Source organism: Colius striatus, chromosome 1 (assembly GCF_028858725.1).
Source record: "Colius striatus isolate bColStr4 chromosome 1, bColStr4.1.hap1, whole genome shotgun sequence".
NCBI classification, from domain to species: domain Eukaryota; kingdom Metazoa; phylum Chordata; class Aves; order Coliiformes; family Coliidae; genus Colius; species Colius striatus.
In genome coordinates this window covers 118,132,396-118,151,043 of record NC_084759.1, presented here as the reverse complement: position 1 = coordinate 118,151,043, position 18,648 = coordinate 118,132,396, and the positions used below count along the sequence as shown (strand labels likewise).

The window sequence follows — 18,648 nt, the reverse complement described above, 5'->3', positions numbered from 1 at the left end:
TTTAACAGTTCTGCAGAAAGTGTTCTCGTACAAGCTGTTATCAAATCCAAAACATCAACACATACTCCTTTTAAATAAGTTGTCTGAAAACCTAAATTTCTCGTCCATCTTTTCTTTTTGCCTGTTCATGTGGTTTTTTACATAGTACACATGCTTTAAAGTTCTAAAATGAGCTGTTTCACAGATTAACCTTTCTTGGCTTTAGTGCCTTCTTCTAGAAGTGAAGATATTTATCAGATGGCTTCTATTCTGAGTTGTGCCTGACAGATTTGGTAAGTGTCCCTCTGTCTTTTACCTACGTTTGGAACTACGTGTTTGCTGCTGATCAATAATTAACTCCTGGTTTGTCCATTAAATCCTTTCACCCTGCACTAAAAAAGAGTGTTGTGCATTGGTTTGCATGTTTGAATGAGAGAGATATCTGTCTTAGGACATTAGCAACCAATTCAATAATTGTTTTCCAACTTTTTCTTCCCTATACTACTTCCTTTCCAATCATTATAATATGACTGTTAAAACTGATGGTAGTCATCAGTATATGGTTGCCTGCTAGCATTTAGGATATCAGTTGTGATGTAGTAAAACCAAGTTTGTTGTGTGTCCTAATCTGTAATTCACAGAAAGTTGCAAGTCACTACCTCACAGCTCTTTTAATGAGTTTTCTATTCTTGATTGTATACTCAGACAAGGCTATTCTGGGTAAAAAGCTGGCAATGCCAGCTAGTTTTAAAGGTCAGCCTTAAAGCAATACTGTGAGTATACTCTTTTAGTATGCTTTCACCTGTAGCATAACAAGAATCAGGACCATAATTACTGAGTGTCAGAGTAGACAGTAATCTTCCCCAGTTAGAACACCTGGTTTTAGTGTTGAAATGTATTATGTATGCTTCTCTTTCCATGTTTGTTCTTTTTTTTTCTCATTTGGCAATTCAATATCAGTACATCCCAAAGTTACTGCTTTGTTTGGGGAATAATATCATTTGCTGTGCTGCAGAGATTGTTTTGCCAGTATGGACAGGACCCTTGCTCCTCCGTGCATGCCCACAAGACCTTTTGATGTTGCTAGTGACCAAATGTAAATGACGTTTGAACATGTGGGTGAACAATAAGGGTAAAATATGAGGTGTGCAGCATGTGCAGTGTTGTGAAGAAGCAGCTAAGACCATTGCTAAATATATGAATAGACAAAAAATTGCATTGTCTTGGAAAACTTCAACCCAAAGTATATATTCTGTAGTCACTTGTTGTGTGTCTTAATAGTACCTTGCAGACAACCATGCTAGCTAGAAAAATTATGTATATCTATTAGTCTTTCACCATGTCAGAGGAGGTAGTTACAGATATTAGAAAGTAATGCCTAGGTAGAACAAGATTAATGGATTATTAATAATGATTTTCAGAATGCTGAAATTTCCCAACACCTAGAGGAGACAATGTGATGCAGTACTTTAAAGAAAAGAAAGAAAAAACCCAATAAACCTAAACACAGAAAAAAAACCCTTTAATCAACTGGACTAACCCAGATAATTTCAGACAGCTCAATTTTAAATTGATACTCAGAGGTGGAAGAAGAGGAGAAAGTAAGAGAGTAACTACTATAGGACTTTTGCTCTTAAAGGATTAAAAGAGGAGTAATACATGCTAATCAGTGAAGCTTAATGGAAAGTGTATTTGACCTAATTTGATACTCTTTATCAATATTATCAGCCATCTTTATAAAATTAATTTCACTGATGTAATGCATTTTGATTCCTTTTACCATTTGATTCGTATTGCATGATTCATTTACTGAGAAATGTCCAAAATACCCTGAAATTCATTAAAATGGATAAAAGAGAAGTAACTAAGTGATGTCACCTTTGATGATTCCCAGCTCAGTCAAAAAACAATGGATTTTAAGCAGGTATGCTGAGTATTCATTTTTAGACTTCAGTATTTTAGCTGCTTATTATGGGGAAGAACTAAGTATTAGAAACCTACCTATAATGGAAAATTCAAACAGTTCATTAATCAGAATTAAAGTAAGACTTATTTAAAGCATATTTTAGATTACATAGGAATATAAGAAGGTCTTCAAGTCACTGGATTTGAAGGAGCTTTAGGAACAGCATTGTAAAGGCCACAGAACTCTTTAATATCTGTGCACACATTCTGGTCCAACTTAATTGTTTCTAGATTCTGGGTTTTGAATCCATTTCATATGTAATGTATATGTCAAAGCAGCTCATGGAAGCAAGTGAATAACTCCATGCAGATGCAATAGGAGGCAGTTTAATGTCAGTATGCTGCCTTGAAACTTATTGGTATCTGTAGTCTTGAGCTGTCTAAGTGATCACAATTGTTTTAAGGTATAGGCACCAAACTATCCTGAACTTTAGTGGGGAGCATTTAGCTATTGGCCTTTATCAGTTTTTTCCCAATCATCTTCCCTGTCTCTTCTAAGGCCATATGATACCATGCAGTTGGGATAGAATTAACCAGGCTACCTGTTAGACCATTCTGCTATTGAATCTATTGTTCAAACAATATCAATCAAACCTACAGTTGATTGGGTTTTCTTTTGAAGTACACCGAAGAAATACTGACCTGGAGTGGATTATTTCTGTTTGGGGGTTTTAGATGATTTTTTTTGTTCATTAAAACATCAGAAAAACGTTATTGAAAAAGCTGTTGTGATCTTCTATCCATGGGAAAAAAAATTGATAGTGATTTTTCTTTTTCCAGTAATCCCAGTGTACAGGAAACACCCAACAATTTCCTTGTTGTTTTGACAAAATTTCTCAGCACTGGCAAAAGCAAAGAAACATTTTTGGTGATATAGTTGAGAGTAGTAAAATACCTTTCGATAAGCTAATCACCAGTCATTTTTCTTTAGATAAATGTGGACAGATCCTAATCAAGAGTAGATTAGAAGGATTCTGACTGTGAGCGAGTCTTCAGTCCGCCACTGAGAAGCCCATTTGTTATCCATTACCTGAGGTACTTGAGAGTGTAGTGGAAATTAAACTGAAGCTGACCACATATTTGGAAAGGTTACTGACTTGGTTATGAGTATACAGTATATGGTAATCTGAAGCAGATTTAGTTCTGCATTCACTTCTATTTCCCACACCTTAATCCTTCAGCATTTTTCTAACTGGTAATGATTTCTTGGGAGATGTAGCACCTAACTGGGAAATTTCCATCAGTGCCAGCCATATGCTGGATTTCTCCTTTTCTGGGAAGGCAGAAAATATGCCCCCCTTTCCTCCTAATCACACAACTCAAATATCCTGTAATTGTAAGTGACCTGAATAATTGTTTTCTGCCTCTGATACCCTGCTGCTTCAGTAGACAATAACCCAACTGCAGTCTGCAGTGAGGCTGAAGCTGCTTCTCCTTGGTGCTTGTCTCTCACTGAAGATGATGTGGAGGAGGGGAAGGAAGGTAGTTTAAACAGTTTTTTATCTCTGTTGGATCCCAGTCAATAAGGGGAGGAGGAGGTGAAGAGCAATGACCTGAACGTAGGCAAATGCTGTTACCCTCTTGCATCACAATTATTTCATTTCTGAGGGGAAGTTAGAAGCAGCAACAGCAATAAAAGCAGCGGCTTCTGCCTTGTCTTCCAGAGCAGCATCAACGGGGATCTGTACCATGACACTCCACTGCATGCGTCTTCTTCTCTTGCTGCTTCTTGGTTCATGGTGGCCAGACTCAGAGAAGCATGTGGTGGAAGCTGTGAAGGTCAGGGAGCATTACATAGCTGCTCAGATCACTAGCTGGACCTACAAACCGGAATCTGAGGAAAAGTCCAGGTAACAAAGTACAAGACGAGAAGGATGAAACTAGTCCTCTCTTGTGACTGAAAGTGTTTTATATTTCCATGTCCTGTGGAATTTTAGTGGACAACCTCAGAGTCTGATCGGTTGACTTCAGAGGATCTTGTGTGATTTTAAACAGTATGATCTGAACTGGAGCCAGTGAAGTATTAAAAATTCCTTTTTATTTACTTCATTATGGGATAGGATTATTTTTTGTTTTAGAGCACTTCTGTTAAATATGTTCTAGGGTTTGCTTTTATCATCTTCTGGATGTGGTGGTTGGTGTTTTTAAATGTAATTATTGTAGGTTTAGGGATTTTAAGCAATGTTGAGTTAAGCTATGGCTTGCTAAAATTTCAAAAGCTTTCAGACTTTAGAATTTGCTGAAGGAATGAATAAATAAATATGTTCCAATTTAGATACTATCACTTTCACTTAAACCAGAGCCTGATGAACTTTGGAACTAGCTATGTTGTTTCTGAGTTGTTCAGTAGCTTTTCTGAAATGTCCATCCTGAGTTCTGCTGTGTAAATGCTGTAGGATCAAGCATTGCTGTACTTCATTGAGTGAAAATACAGCTTCTATATTTTTTCCGGAGTGGCCAGCCTACATGCATGTGCCAGTCAGGCATATAAAATGTCTTATTTGTGTTATCACTATTATCCTTAGGATTATAAACACTGCAAGTGCAATGCTATAAATGACAAAACTTGCATGTAATTTAGAATTCTGTTTAAATTAGGCTGCATTCTTAAGCTGTACTCACTGTAGTCATTGTACATGGCTTTTATTTGTTTAAGTAGCATGAAACGGTACAAATTACTTGTTCTACTACATTAAAAGGTGTGTTTAGATATTACTTCATTTTTTTAATATTGGTGAATGACTTATTACCTTTATTTTTGTTTAATTTGTGATTTTATTTTTAAATATCTGTTGCATTTCTGGATGTTATAGAAAGGATGTTTCCACTTCAAATTTAGAGCTTCTAACTATTCCTTTTCCAAGACTTAATTAAAACAAAGTTCCTATGATTTCTAAAACTCCTCTTGGATATTTAATACAATTGGTATAAACATAAGGTCAAACTGTCGAGACAGAAGAAAATAAGATTTAGTTGTAGGAATATGAAGCCAGATGCCATATAAGTATTGACCCAGGCATGTGAATTTAGTAGAGCTTCATTCTCATCTGCACTGGATACATCAATATAAGCATCACTGCTGTTTTCTTAAACGTCACATTTTGAGCTGATTGTTTTCATGCAGTAGAGACCCACAAGACTGCCTCAAACCTCAAGTGAAATACTCTGTGATTAGCTAGGAATTTTCTTCTACACAGTGCATATTTAGATATCTCGTGTAAATATTTAGAGCAAGTCACATCCCAAATGGGTCTGATGAGCTTTGTAGAGCTTCTAGAAATTTAATTCAAAAAGCATAGAAACCAATACAAAGATCCTCACTGAGGAAGAGCTGATGGCCTGGATCCCAAAGTCATTTAGGTATGGAACTTGCTGTGATTTCAGTAGGAGCTGGATGTCTAAATACAGTTTGAGAACCCGATACTTTGCTGCTGTTGGATTTAAGTAACTGAAGAAAGGCTGAAAAGAAAATGAATTCTTTCTGAACTCTTTCCTTAATTTTCCAATCACACAGAGTAGAAAAGAAAAAAAAAAAACAAAAAAACTTGTCTGAGTGCCAGTCATCTTTGGAGAGTTTTCTTTGCTACCATGTAGAAGTGATATTTATGAGACACTTCAAAGCAAAATGAAAATGCATTATCTGTGCATTCAGTGCTGTTGCTGCCATTCCTGAAAGTCGTGTAACTTGCTTGTGCAGTTTGAGGTTGCTGAAGTGTTAGTAAGCTAACTACTTAAGTTAGTAATTTTGTTCCTTCTAGCTATACAATTAGGCATTGATAAATTTCCTCTTTCACCTCATGGTTTTATGTGCATATTCTGTTGAACATTAAGGCAGCAGTTTGTCAATCAGTGTTATGGATTGGATCTTTCTGCTTAAAGAGTTAAACAAAATTTTAGCAGTGACTTCAAAGAGAAGGGAATTAATTGTAACATGAACTGCTTCTGCCTCACGCTTCTGCTATGAGAGAGCTTAGTGAGGGATTTACAAAGGATCTCTACAAAAGATCTCCCCCTTATGGGCCTTGGATGCCACTGAAGCGAGCTCACTGTTACCTCTGCCCAGCCTCTCTGTGCTGGAGCAGCCCATCAGCTCTCCACTATGAAACATGTCTGGAAGGGCATTACAAAAAATAAACACAAGGTGAATTACTGTTGGATCCTGACATCATATAGACTGTAAGAAATCAACCAGTAAATCTGAAATTATACACGGGCTATTGTCCCTCCAATCTTCTGCTTATCATTGTTTCTGTCCCATAAGTGCTGTATGCTGGTGTCCTTTTGCTCGTTTTCTAAGGATTTCAGTTTTCTAAGATGTTTTCTAAGAAAACATTATGTGATCTGCTAGGTACTGGAATCATTTACATACCACATCTAAGGACACTTACAATGTTTCTCAGAAAGTAATTTTCTGACTTGCTGCGAGATCTTTAGTTATTGTCAGGGAACGGTTCTGTTACCTCCAAAGTCAGTGCTGCTACGGGAGCTTACTGTTAAAGCTGTTGTAGAATCCTCATGATGAGTCTTTAAGTTCAAGCATGGGGCTGAAGAAAGAGACATTCAGGTTTCTTTCACTGTGTTTTGTCAGATACTTTCTAGGTTTACTACGGTGAGGACATCTTCCTTTGTGTCTTAGTGGACAAAACAAGGGATTCTTCATCCCAGAATCAAAAGGACCTATAGAAACCAACAGCAAAATAAGGAGCAAACTATGCTAGGTACTGTAATTGAATGTCTAACATGAAACAGCCTAGCTCAAGAGCATCATAGATTCAATTAAGAGGGAGAGGGAAAGACACCACAGGGTTGGACTGTGCGCCTTGCCTTCAGCAAAATATGCAACAGATTAAATATAATTCGAGGATTTGTTTTCTGAGATACCTTTTAAACAGCAATAGCATCTCTGGGAATCTTTGTCCTTTTATTATTTTTCTTTTTTTTTTGTAACTCTTGGTTTCAGATTGGAACATTCGGATCCTGTGTTTAAGAAAATTTCTTACAGAGAATATGAAGTGGATTTTAAAAGAGAAAAGCCAGCAAATATATTTGCAGGTAAATGAGAAGGAAATGTTCTGACTGGTTTTATGTGTTCCTTGTTATAAAGCCAGCAACAAGCCAAGTAGTAAGCTTGTATTTTTGTGTTCATTGTTTTACACATAAACCTAATAGGCACAAAGGATGTGGTGCACTACAGTGAACTAACTAGGTTTTCAAGGCCATAGGTAGTCTGGGGCTCAGTGCTATCTGCAAATTAGGTTTATGGTACCAAGTTGTTCCCTTTTTCAGCTTCTGATGAGACTTCTCATACATATTTAGGCATGTACAGCACAGTCACAGTGGTGAAACTGTAAACATACACAAGAGGAACTTAAGGCCTGAGGCTCAATATGTTTATGATGGATCAGTGGAAAGGAAAATAAAAAGTATGAGGTTGGTTGTGAAAGGTGTCCCCTTGCCTTTATGTCTGATGCTGCCTGAAGGTGCTTGAAATGGATGGAGGCAATTTTTTTACTTAGGCCATACATAAGTATGATACTTGTGTTCTGATACTTGTGCAAGTACTTATAGAATCTGTTTGCACTTCATATTAAAAGGTAAAATACCTTCAGATGTTGAATGTTCAGATTTAGATTTCAAAGTAAATATGTATGAGGTTGGTAATATGAAATTGTTATAAATTGCCCTGAAAGATCTAGTCTATGATCTGATTCCTTCCAATTTTTCTTGTTCTCCTGTGTTTTCTGAAACCGCTTTTTTCTTTTCACAGAAAGAAATGTACAAAAGAGTTTATAAGGAAAGAGGTTAGCAAGCCAAAGATTGTCTTAGCAGGTTTCTTCCATTGCTTATTTTTGCAACGTGGGGATTAGGGCTACAAACCCCTCTTAAAACTTTTTACAGGTATGCCTCAAGCAATTTGCGGCATGGAACTGATTATTTCTACAGAGAACATTTACGGACTGAAAGATCTTTTTTGTTCTGTGACTTCTGGCATTGAGAGTGCTATTGAAATACATGTGCTTGAATGCCTTTCTCTGAAATCTTGAACTTCAAAAAATATCTGCCATTCTAATACTATTTAATTAAATTGTATGTGAAGGATTCCTAAAAATTCCCAATGAACCTCAACATGAACTTTTTGATAAATGTTCAGTGTTTGAAAATTGGTTTTTATAATCAATAATTTTTCTGTGATTTTTAAGTGCTAGTTGCCAGATATGTAATTTATAACATTCCTGACTATGAGCTGCAGATTATACATCCCCATGTGCCTTTTTACAGGTAGATCTTCATTGCAATCTTAATACATTCTCTGCCTGTATTAATTTTGCAACTTGTACCTTATGTTCCCTAATGGGAGAAGAGAACTCTGTTTCACTAAGCATACTGCTTTGCTTACATTTTCTCCCCTCTCTCTGTCTCATAACTACAGGAATTCTGGGACCAACTCTGCGTGCTGAAGTGGGAGATACTTTAGTAGTTCACCTTAAGAACATGGCTGACAAGCCAGTCAGCATTCATCCCCAAGGCATAGTTTACAGCAAAACTGCAGAAGGTAAATACCATAAAACTCCATGTTATGTTCATTTATTTGTAGACTACTGCATGAAATATTGAGAGAGGCCCAGACCAACATTTGAGGACATGTGTAAAACACCCATTGTTAACTACTTGCTTGTTGATCAGCATTAACACTAGGAAGATGAGTGTCATCTGACATGCACAGTTGCTTTATCAGCTGCCTGTTTCACAGAATCACAAAGTAGTTGAGGTTGGAAATCACCTCTGGAAGTCACCAAGTAGAACCCCATGTAATTGCAAACTATTCTACTTTAGGGCATATAAACTCTTAAATATAGGTCTAAAAAGACTTTTCCAAGTGCCTTACAATAGCATATATCAAGGCATTATTGCATGCAGGAGTGCAACTAGGAAGTTAAAACTGGCCAGGAAAGTAAAGGAAAACAAGGAAGACTTTTTCAGGTACATCAGCAGCAAAAGGAAGAGTAGGGAGAATGTGGGCCTACCACTGAACACGGAGAGTGCCCTGCTGACAGAGGATGCAGAGAAGGTTGAACTACTGAATACCTTCTTTGCTTCGGTCTTTACAGCCAAGGCCAGCCCTCAGGAAGCCCAGTCCAGCAAGGATAGGAGGATGGTCTGGAAAACAGAGGACTTGCCCTGGGTGGATAAGGAAGAGGTTAAAGACTTGTTGGGCAAGCTTAATCCTCATAGTAATGCTCTCCATCGTTTATGAACATTCATGGAGTACATATGAGAGGCCTGAGGACTGAAGAAAGGCCAACGTCAATACCGTCTTCAAAAAGGGCAGGAAGGATGACCCAGGAAACTACAGGCCGGTCAGCCTCACCTCCATCCCTGGAAAGGTGATGGAACAACTCATCCTGAAAGTAGTCACTGAACATATGAAGGAAATAATGGTTATCAGGGGGAGTCAAAATGGATTTACCAAGGGCACATCCTGCTTGACCAACCTGATAGCCTTTTATGAGGGCATAACCGGCTGGAGGGGAAAGCAGCGGATGTCATCTACCTTGACTTCAGCAAGGCTTTTGACACTGTCTCCCATAACATCCTCTTAGAAAGCTCAGGCATTGTGGGCTGGATGAGTTGACGGTGAGGTGGATCGAGAGCTGGCTGAATGACAGAGCCTAGAGGGTGGTAATTGATGGCATAGAATAAAATTGGAGGCCTGTAGCCGGTGGAGTTCCACAGGGATCAGTTCTGGAGCCAGTCTTGTTCAACATCTTCATCAATGACCTGGATGAGGGGACTGAGGGTACCCTCAGCAAGTTTGCTGATGACACTAAACTGGGAGGACTGGTTGATTCCCCAGAAGGCTGTGCTGCCATTCAGCAGGATCTCAACCAACTTGAGAGTGGGCAGAGAGGAACCTCATGAGGTTTAACAAGGACAAATGCAGAGTCCTGCACCTGGGAAGAAACAACCCCAGGCACCAGGACAGTCTGGGGATTGACCTGCTGGAGAGCAGCTCTGCAGAGAGAGACCCAGGAGTCCTGGTTGACAGCAAACTAAACATGTGCCAGCAATGTGCCCTCATGGCCAAGAAGGCCAATGGCATTCTGAGATGCATCAAGAAGAGTGTGGCCAGCAGGTCGAGGGAGGTTCTGCTCCCCCTCTACTCTGCCCTGGTGAGGCCTCATCTGGAATCCCGTGTCCGGTTCTGGGCTCCCCAGCTCAAGAGGGACAGGGAACTGCTGGAGAGAGGTCAGTGCAGGGCCATCAAGATGATCAGGGGACTGGAGCATCTTTCATTGAGGAAAGGCTTTGGGAACTGGGACTGTTTAGTCTGGAGGAGACTGTGGGGTATCTCATTAATATTTACAAATATCTACATGGTGTATGTCAGGAGGTTGGGGCATCACTTTTTTTCTGTTGTATCTAGTGACAGGACAAGGGATAATGGGAAGAAGCTGAAACACAAAAAGTTCCAATTAAGCATAAGGAAACCTTCTTTCCTGTTCAGATGAGGAACAGGCTGCCCAGGGAGGATGTGGAGTCTCCTTCCTTGGAGGTTTTCAAAACCCGTCTGGACACATTCCTGTGTGACCTGATCTATGGGGACCTGCTTTGGCAGGGGAGGTGGACCCTAAAGGTCCCATCCAACCCCTACCATTCTGTGTGATTATTGGTGAAGGCATTTGACAATGCTGATCATGTTGTTCTGATAACTCAGCACTTCATGCTCATCTTTGTGGTGTTTTGCTTCTGGAACTCTCATGACTCTAGCAAAAAGAGATCATAAACTGTGTCCATAATCATAAGAGATCATAAACAGACAAATGTCTGCACTAGCACAGAGTGAGTTCCATTGCCAGCACTTCTTGGATTGCCCTGGCCTGGATGCTGAGCCAGAGCTCTGTCTTGCAGTTTGCAAATTTATTCAAAACTTTGTTTATTGTGTCGGTACAAAAAGAGTTTTGCAATCTCATATCCTGGAGTCAGAACAGGTTATTAGAAGTGGCAATTCAGTTTGACTGTCTTATTAATGCACCTTTTGCACCTAGAGTTGTGATCTTTTGGCTCCCCTTTGTTATTACAGATTTTTTGGATATTGTAGGCATGGATAGGAGCCATTACAGCTATCTGAATATGCAGCGCACAAAAGATCTAAGGCAGCAAAGCAATGATAGCCTGCACAATGGCTTTGTGAGAGACAATCAGTAGGTAGTATTCCTCCACAGAGTATCAGTCAGCAGAGGCTGAAACTTCACGCCATCTTAACCCTAGTCAGACTGTTGAAGAGCCCCACCTTTTGGCAGTGATGACAGTTCTAGGAAATCTTTAATCTATAAGAAAGAGGATGGTGAAATACCTAGTATCCCCTATGTAACTCTTCAAAATGTGAGTGGTATCACGAGTTCACTCTTTGAAGATGAAGTACTGTATAGGCAAGAAACAAACCAAGCTTTCGGAACTGATTGAACATTCCGGATGCTTTAATTGCTGTTTGTCTTCATTCCACCCTACCAACTCTTTTCTTGGCAGGCTCCCTTTATGATGACAGAACATCATCTGCAGAAAAACGAGATGATGCTGTACTTCCAGGCCAGGTCTACACATATGTGTGGGATATAACAGAAGAAGTTGGCCCAAGAGAAGATGACCTTCCTTGTCTTACTTATGCATATTATTCTCATGAAAACATGGCAATGGATTTTAACTCTGGTCTGATTGGAGCACTGCTTATCTGCAAGAAAGGTAACAAAACGTTTTAGACGACTGTAAGGTAATATAATATAATTTCGTAATAAAGTTATGGTTCTATGATAATGAGAGAACAGATGTTTTCCTTTTCACATCTTTATATGCAATGTGAAGTAAATGGTTTTCAACATCTTTCTTGTAGATGTTCAAGTTTTTAAATGCAAGCTTTCATGCAGATCAACAGTGCATTATTAATAGATACATTTGCCTGTGGTAGTTGCATTTTCAGTTGCTTAACTGCTAAATATATGACCTTGAAATTCCTTAGAAATAAATATTTTTTTTAGAGTTTAATTCAAAAGTGTTCAGCCATTCCAGAGAATAAAACAAGAAATAATTGTTTTACCCACACTTTTTAAAGGCTATCTGATCAAGAGGCTGTAGCATTCGCTTCTGCAACAAGGGTTTGAAGTTGCAGAGTGTCTTTTGTTAGTCTTTTGAAAACATGGCCAAATTTTGAACAGATTGTAAATCTTCAAAAATTACTTTGCACACCATCACAGTTTGAGTTATTGAATTGCATCTCCAATAATATGAGCTGCTGTCTTGTAGATCTTGTAAATAGCTGCTAGGTATATGCCACTGATTTGAAGAATATTTGAAACATTGTACAACTGTGTAAGCTATTTAAACTACTTACTGGTCTCTTAAATCCTATTTTTTCCAGGTTATATATCCTTCTTTTAGTGAAAGCTCAGAGCTATTTAGCTCGGTCCTCTTTCCCTGCAGTTTGAGTCAAACATTTTATATTGACTTTAGAGTACATGGACTTGGACCTTGAAGCTTTCCTGAAAGTAAACATAAAACTAGTTCAATATGGGTTGTACAAGGGCACTCTTCTCACTGCTTCATACCCATTTAGCTGCAGAACACACCTAGTCATATCACCTCAAAGGAATAATGGTATTAAATTCCTCCTGAACTTTTTTTGAGAACTAGTGCTTTTAGCATTATTGTTTTTCTAATTTTCATGGGGTCTTCTTTCCCCATGTGCATGTGTATCTGTGCATTTTATGGCATACTGGTGGAGTTAATCTAGACAAATGCTTTGGAATTAATTACTTTCCTTCCTTCTCAAGCTTCTCAAATTCATGCATATATTGTGGGCTTGAGCTGGATATGAGTTTGAGATGGATTAGTTTGACCACTACCTTCAAGACAATTTTAAGCTTATGTTTCTAGCTAGAGCAAAGACAAACAGCTAACTACTTAACTTTTCTAAGATTTCTGAACAGAATTGCTTTGGCTGGACACTATGTGTGGTGGGTGCACAACATGCCTGTGTATTTGATCTGGCTGGTACAGAGGTTAAGTTTCTTCACAGCAGCTCATGCGGTGCTGTGTTTTGGATTTGTGGCTAAATAGTGTCGACAATACACCCATGTTTTAGTTGTTGAACAGTTCTTGGCACAATGTCAAGGCTTCTTCCTACTCACACGTCACAGGCTAGAAGGTTGGGAGAAGATACAGCTGGAAAAAAGAACCAAATTGGCCAAAGGGATATTTACTACCCTGTAATGTCATTCTCAGCAATAAAAACTGGAGACAGAGGAGGAAGCCAGAGTCTGGAGGGATAAGGATTGTTGGCTTTCCAACCTGAGAGACTCGTTGGGCATCATTCTGCTTGTGGGATGGGTGATTTCCTTTGTGTTGCTGGGATTTTTTGCCCAGTTTCTTTCACCTACAAAGCCATCTTTTTTTCACCTACAAATTTTCTCACTTCTGCTCTTCCTATTCTCTCCCCTGTCCTACTGGAAGCAGAAAAGCATTGAAGGGTCTATGTTGGTGCTTGGCTCCTGACCGGGGAAACCCACCACAGTCTGACTCATTAAGAGCAACATAGCTGGTATGACCTGGGGAGATTGTAAAAAGAGACTTTTGAGTTGAACTGACTAAATATTCTTTGCATGACCAGCAGATAAATTCCTCTGTTCATCTGAGACTTCTTTTGTGCCAGACAACAGGACTTTGTAGGCTCTCATAAGTAAACAGAATTGTATTAAAGGCAACTGCTTCCATGATGTCATGGTTTAACTCCATCTGGCAACTAAGCACCACACAGCTGCTCTCTTACTGCCCCCACCCTGCTGTGGGTTGTGGAGGAGAACAGGAAAAAAAAAGTAAAACTGTGGGTTGGGATAAGAACAGTTTTAATAATTTAAATAAAATAGAAAAATAATTGTAATGAAAAGAAGTGTTCACCATCTGTTGACCCATACCTAGGCAGACCCTGAGCAGCGATCTGCCCCTCCCAACCAGCTCTCCCCATTTATATACTGGACATGATGTTCTATGGTCTGGAATAGCCCTTTGGCTGGTTGGAGTCCGTTGTCGTGGCCACAGTTCCTACCAGCTTCTTCTGCACCTCCTTGTTTGGCAGAGCATGGGCAAACAGAAAAGTCCTTCACATAGGATAAGTGCTACTTAGTAAGCACTAAAACATCAGTGTATTATCAACATTAATACTAAATCCAAAACAGTGCTGTACCAGCTACTGGGAAGAAAATTAACTCTATCACAGCCAAAAACAGGACATACTGCCCATGTCACTTCATAAGTAGAGCAATTTACAGGCTCCCAATTTTTTGGTTCCTGCAGTCCAGAGGGACATTTATTTTAGTCATGGATTATGTATTGAAAGTTGTTCATGCCAAAAACTTCCATTTGCTATCTACAGAAAGAGTCAGTAAAATCGCACCAGTTCTGGGTGACGAATTCTCTTTGTTGGTGAAAATCAGACCTGTATCACAAACTCAGCTAGGTGGTTTCCTATCTGATCCAATTCAACAGTAGTCTTTTGTATGTAAAGGTTGCTTGCTGAATGGTTGGTTTTGTGCTTTTCAAAGGAGCTGATGACCTCAGTGCACTGCTAGAAAAGTCAGTGTTAACACTGCAAGTGACAGCCATGGTTCTCTTTGCCTCACAGTCTCAAAAGAGAGGCCAGAGTCTGATTGTGGACAGAAGACTGTTTGGTGCTCCCACTCGTTAAGATGATCTCTCCAACACATTGCCAGAATTGTCTGGGACAATTCATCGCATTCTGTTAAATCTCCTCTGGGATATTACAGACTTTTCATTTCATAGTTACCCAACCCAAAAGTACTTTGAGAAATAAAATCACTTTGTGAGCATTCATAATGTCTTGTTTTGGTCAGGCTCAGACAGTACCTGCTAACAGATGAAGCAAGCTCATTAAATATATGTTAATGCCACTACATTGATGTGAGAACTGCTTTACTTCTGCTTCAAACTAAGACCTGTTGTTTCTTCTTCATAGGAAGCCTAAATGAGGATGGGTCACAGAAATTTTTCGACAAGGAGTATGTACTGATGTTTGGTGTATTTGATGAAAGCAAGAGTTGGCAAAAATCAGGATCACTTAAGTACACAATTAATGGCTATGCTGATGGAACATTGCCAGGTATTGTTCAGGCTTCTGTGAAATTAAATTAACATTGAAAGAAAGTGAACATTAGCTTTGTGTGTTTCTGATGAAAGAGAACAGAGATGTGGAGAAATGAGATATGGCCTTTTTTAGAACATGTCTGTGAGCATCTGAATTGTAAAAGAGAAACTGCTACTGGAAAAAAGTCATGCCATATCACTGATAAGAACAAAAAGATTACTTTCAAGAGGAGTTCTGCTCTAAGAACAGGATTACTGACTTTAACGGTATAAGAAATCTTTCATTATTTTACTCAGCTGATGGGGTGGTAGTGATGTGGTTGAGCAAACTGCTGGTTTTACAGCATATAGAACATAGTAGGTGAGGAGCTACCTGGAACTGGAAAGTCGGTTACAATTAATTAAACAATGAAGTGGAAAGACTAGGAAGATGACAACAAAGCTATTCTGTTGCTAATGTTTTCACCTTGTTCTCCTGAGGAACTACTTTCATATCTCTGTACAGTCCATTGCAGAAATACAAAAGACTGTCTTAGGTGGGGTTTTTTAAACGAATACTGTAGTGCAGTAGGTACAACCTCATTCTTTAGCCTGAATCCTTGCCTTTTGTTTTGGTTTGGGGTTTTTTTTCAGGAGAAAGGGGTCTGATGTTTTTTTTTTCTTTTCCAAGTAAGTACAGATGAGCTTTCCAAAAGAAGCTACTGGTTTTCTTCCTTCTTCCCCAGCTCAGTATTCCATTTACAAATTTCTGAATCTTTCTCTTGTTGCAAGCACTGATGACAGGAGTCAGAGATTTGGTTTTTAATGTTTTGAGCAAAGATTCACTTCAGATCTCATGTGCATAGGAAACTTGCATGATTTGCCCGTATTCTGAACCCTACTCTCATTTCTTTCAGATTTAGAGGCTTGTGCATATGACAACATTAGCTGGCATTTGATAGGAATGAGTTCCAAGCCAGAAATTTTCTCCATTCACATCAATGGCCAGTCCATGGAGCAAAGCCGTCGCCGTGTTTCTGCTGTTAACCTAGTGGGAGGAGCATCAGCCACAGTAAACATGACAGTGAGTCAGGAAGGAAGGTGGCTGATATCTTCTCTTGTCCAAAAGCACCTGCAAGGCAAGGAAATAACTATTTATTAGACAGCTGTAGTGTTGTCCTTTATTACTTTATGTGCCAAACGGCTTCTACTGTTTTGCAATGGTAGTTACGGTGTTTCAGATGGCTGTCGTTTCAGTAAGCCATCTGGAGAACAGAGCATTCTATTGGAATGAGAAGTACACAGTGAACTAAAAGATGTTCTTACCTGCAGCTTTACTGCTGTGTACAGATGACAGAGCAACACTTAATCAGTACTTCAGCATCTAAGCTGTTCAGATAAGTATGTTATAAAATTAGTAAGGAATCGCTTGTTTCCTGAGAAACCAAGCACTTTCGGCCAAGGAACAATCAATCTGATGAAAATATTTGCTATTCATCATTTGAATGTGGATATCTCTCAGCAGTGATCAGATTTCTGTTTTAAAGAATGAGGGAAATGTCTCTCACAATAGCTGGAAGACATGTTTGGAAAAATCAAAACACAAAAAAATGGGAAAAAGAATAGCTTTCTATCTGTTCAGCTGGTGTTTTCAAAAAGGGCTAACTGAGAGAACTTCTGTGTTCTATTTGATTAACATGTGCTCTTTGGAGGCCTTCCAGCCTATCTGTAGTCTGGCTGGATGCAGCTTGTTCAAGCCTGAAAAGATGGTAATCAGCTGAACAAACACTTGCTGGCAGCCTTAGCTCAAGAAATGAGAAATGCTGTTGAAGTGGTAACTGTTCATAAAATGGAAAATCACTATGTCATTGTTTCGTCTCATTTAGCTGGAATGCATGGTTACCTCACTATAAGAGACTGTGGGGACAAAGAGATGAAGAAGAGTCATCTCTCCTATAAAGAACGTCTTATGGTAAAAAACTGGGAATATTTCATTGCTGCAGAAGAAGTTACTTGGGATTATGCCCCAAATATTCCAGAAAGCCTTGATAGGTAAGATAATACTTTGTCAACATAATATGGAATGTTAACATGAAATCACAGAATCATTCAGGTTGGAGAGGACCTCTGGGCATCTAATGGCAAAATTGGATCCCATGGTGAAATTGAATCCTGTTGCCCAAGGAGTTATCCAGTTGAATTTTCATTGTCTCCAAGGATGAGGACTCTTCAACTTCTCTGCGCACCTTTGTAACCTCACAGTGAAGATTTGATAGTTGAAGATTAAAATAAGATAATCCCTTAGCCATATTTTCACACAACTGGATAAACTGAGATATTGTTTCTATGTCATATGCTTTAGCTCCCTAATCACCATGATGGCCCTTCACTGGAATCCTACCAGTGTGTTAGTGACTTTCTTTGCTATAGAGCCCAAAAGTGGACACGTTCTTTTGCCTCTAAGGAGGAACCCAAAATATGAAGATGACTTTGGCTTGTGTGCCCTTTAGGGCATTTTTTATTTTCTAAATTACTTCTCAACGTGAATTCAGTTGAAATAAACAATCCTTAAGAGGAAAGGGAAGGGAGGAAGACAATATTTGAGCCAGCAATGTGCCCTCATGGCCAAGAAGGCCAGTGGCATCCTGAGATGCATCAAGAAGAGTGTAGCCAGCAGGTCAAGGGAGGTTCTGCTCCCCCTCTACTCTGCCCTGATGAGGCCTCATCTGGAGTCCTCTATCCACTTCTGGGCTCCCCAGCTCAAGAGAGACGGAGAACTTCTGCAGAGAGTCCAGCACAAGACCACCAAAATGATCAGGGGACTGGACGAACTGTGGCAGTTCAGCCTCAAGAAGAGGAGGCTAAGGGGAAACATCATTAATATTTCATGTATTTGAAAGATGTATGTCAATGGGATGGAGCAACACTTTTTTTTTCTGTAGTGTCCAGTGACAGGACTAGGGGAAAAAAAGCTGGAACACAAAAAATTCCCCTTAAGCTTAAGCTATTTCACTGTAATGGTGAGGGAGCCCTGGCACAGGCTACCCAGGGAGGTTGTGGGGTCTCCTTCTCTAGGCGTTTTCAAAACCCACCTGGATGTGTTCCTGCACGACCTTATTGAAAAGAACCTGCTTCAGCAGGGGATTGGACTAGATGATCTTTAGATCTCCTTTCCAACTCCTGCCATTCTGTGATATTTCTGAAGAATAAAGGTTTTTAAAAGTTCAGTACAATGAAGCATTTTGGGAAAGGGAGAAAGAGAGATCTCTCTATAAATGACCATTGCATGGAACCTGTGTAGATGGAGTAAAAGTCATAATAGCATACCGGACTATTTTGTTGAATTTAGGGAAATAGAAGGAATTTTGTGAAATGAAATACAATGTTGCCAGCATACTGTAAGGTTAACTTTGCAATCTCTTAGTTCCCCACTTTTAGAGTACTGATGGCTTTACTAGCTGATGTTCTTAAGAAGCTTAAAGAAGGATTTAAACAAAGACAAACAAGAACAAGACAAATTACTTACCCTGTACGGGGATATCATTTCATACACCTCCTTAGAAAATAGTGTTC

General features: G+C 39.2%; 1 protein-coding gene across 1 annotated transcript in view; it reads left to right on the top strand.

The window, feature by feature from the left end:
• Positions 1-2,917: 2,917 nt before the first annotated feature.
• Positions 2,918-18,648, top strand: part of F5 (coagulation factor V) — a 38,419-nt gene continuing 22,688 nt past the window's right edge. Inside the window, exons 1-8 of the mRNA XM_062004840.1 lie at positions 2,918-2,979; positions 3,609-3,794; positions 6,905-6,996; positions 8,375-8,497; positions 11,473-11,685; positions 14,969-15,112; positions 15,993-16,214; positions 16,962-17,127. Coding sequence (XP_061860824.1) covers positions 3,634-3,794; positions 6,905-6,996; positions 8,375-8,497; positions 11,473-11,685; positions 14,969-15,112; positions 15,993-16,214; positions 16,962-17,127 — 1,121 coding nt within the window. The 5' untranslated portion in view covers positions 2,918-2,979; positions 3,609-3,633. The remainder of the gene's footprint in view (positions 2,980-3,608; positions 3,795-6,904; positions 6,997-8,374; positions 8,498-11,472; positions 11,686-14,968; positions 15,113-15,992; positions 16,215-16,961; positions 17,128-18,648) is intronic.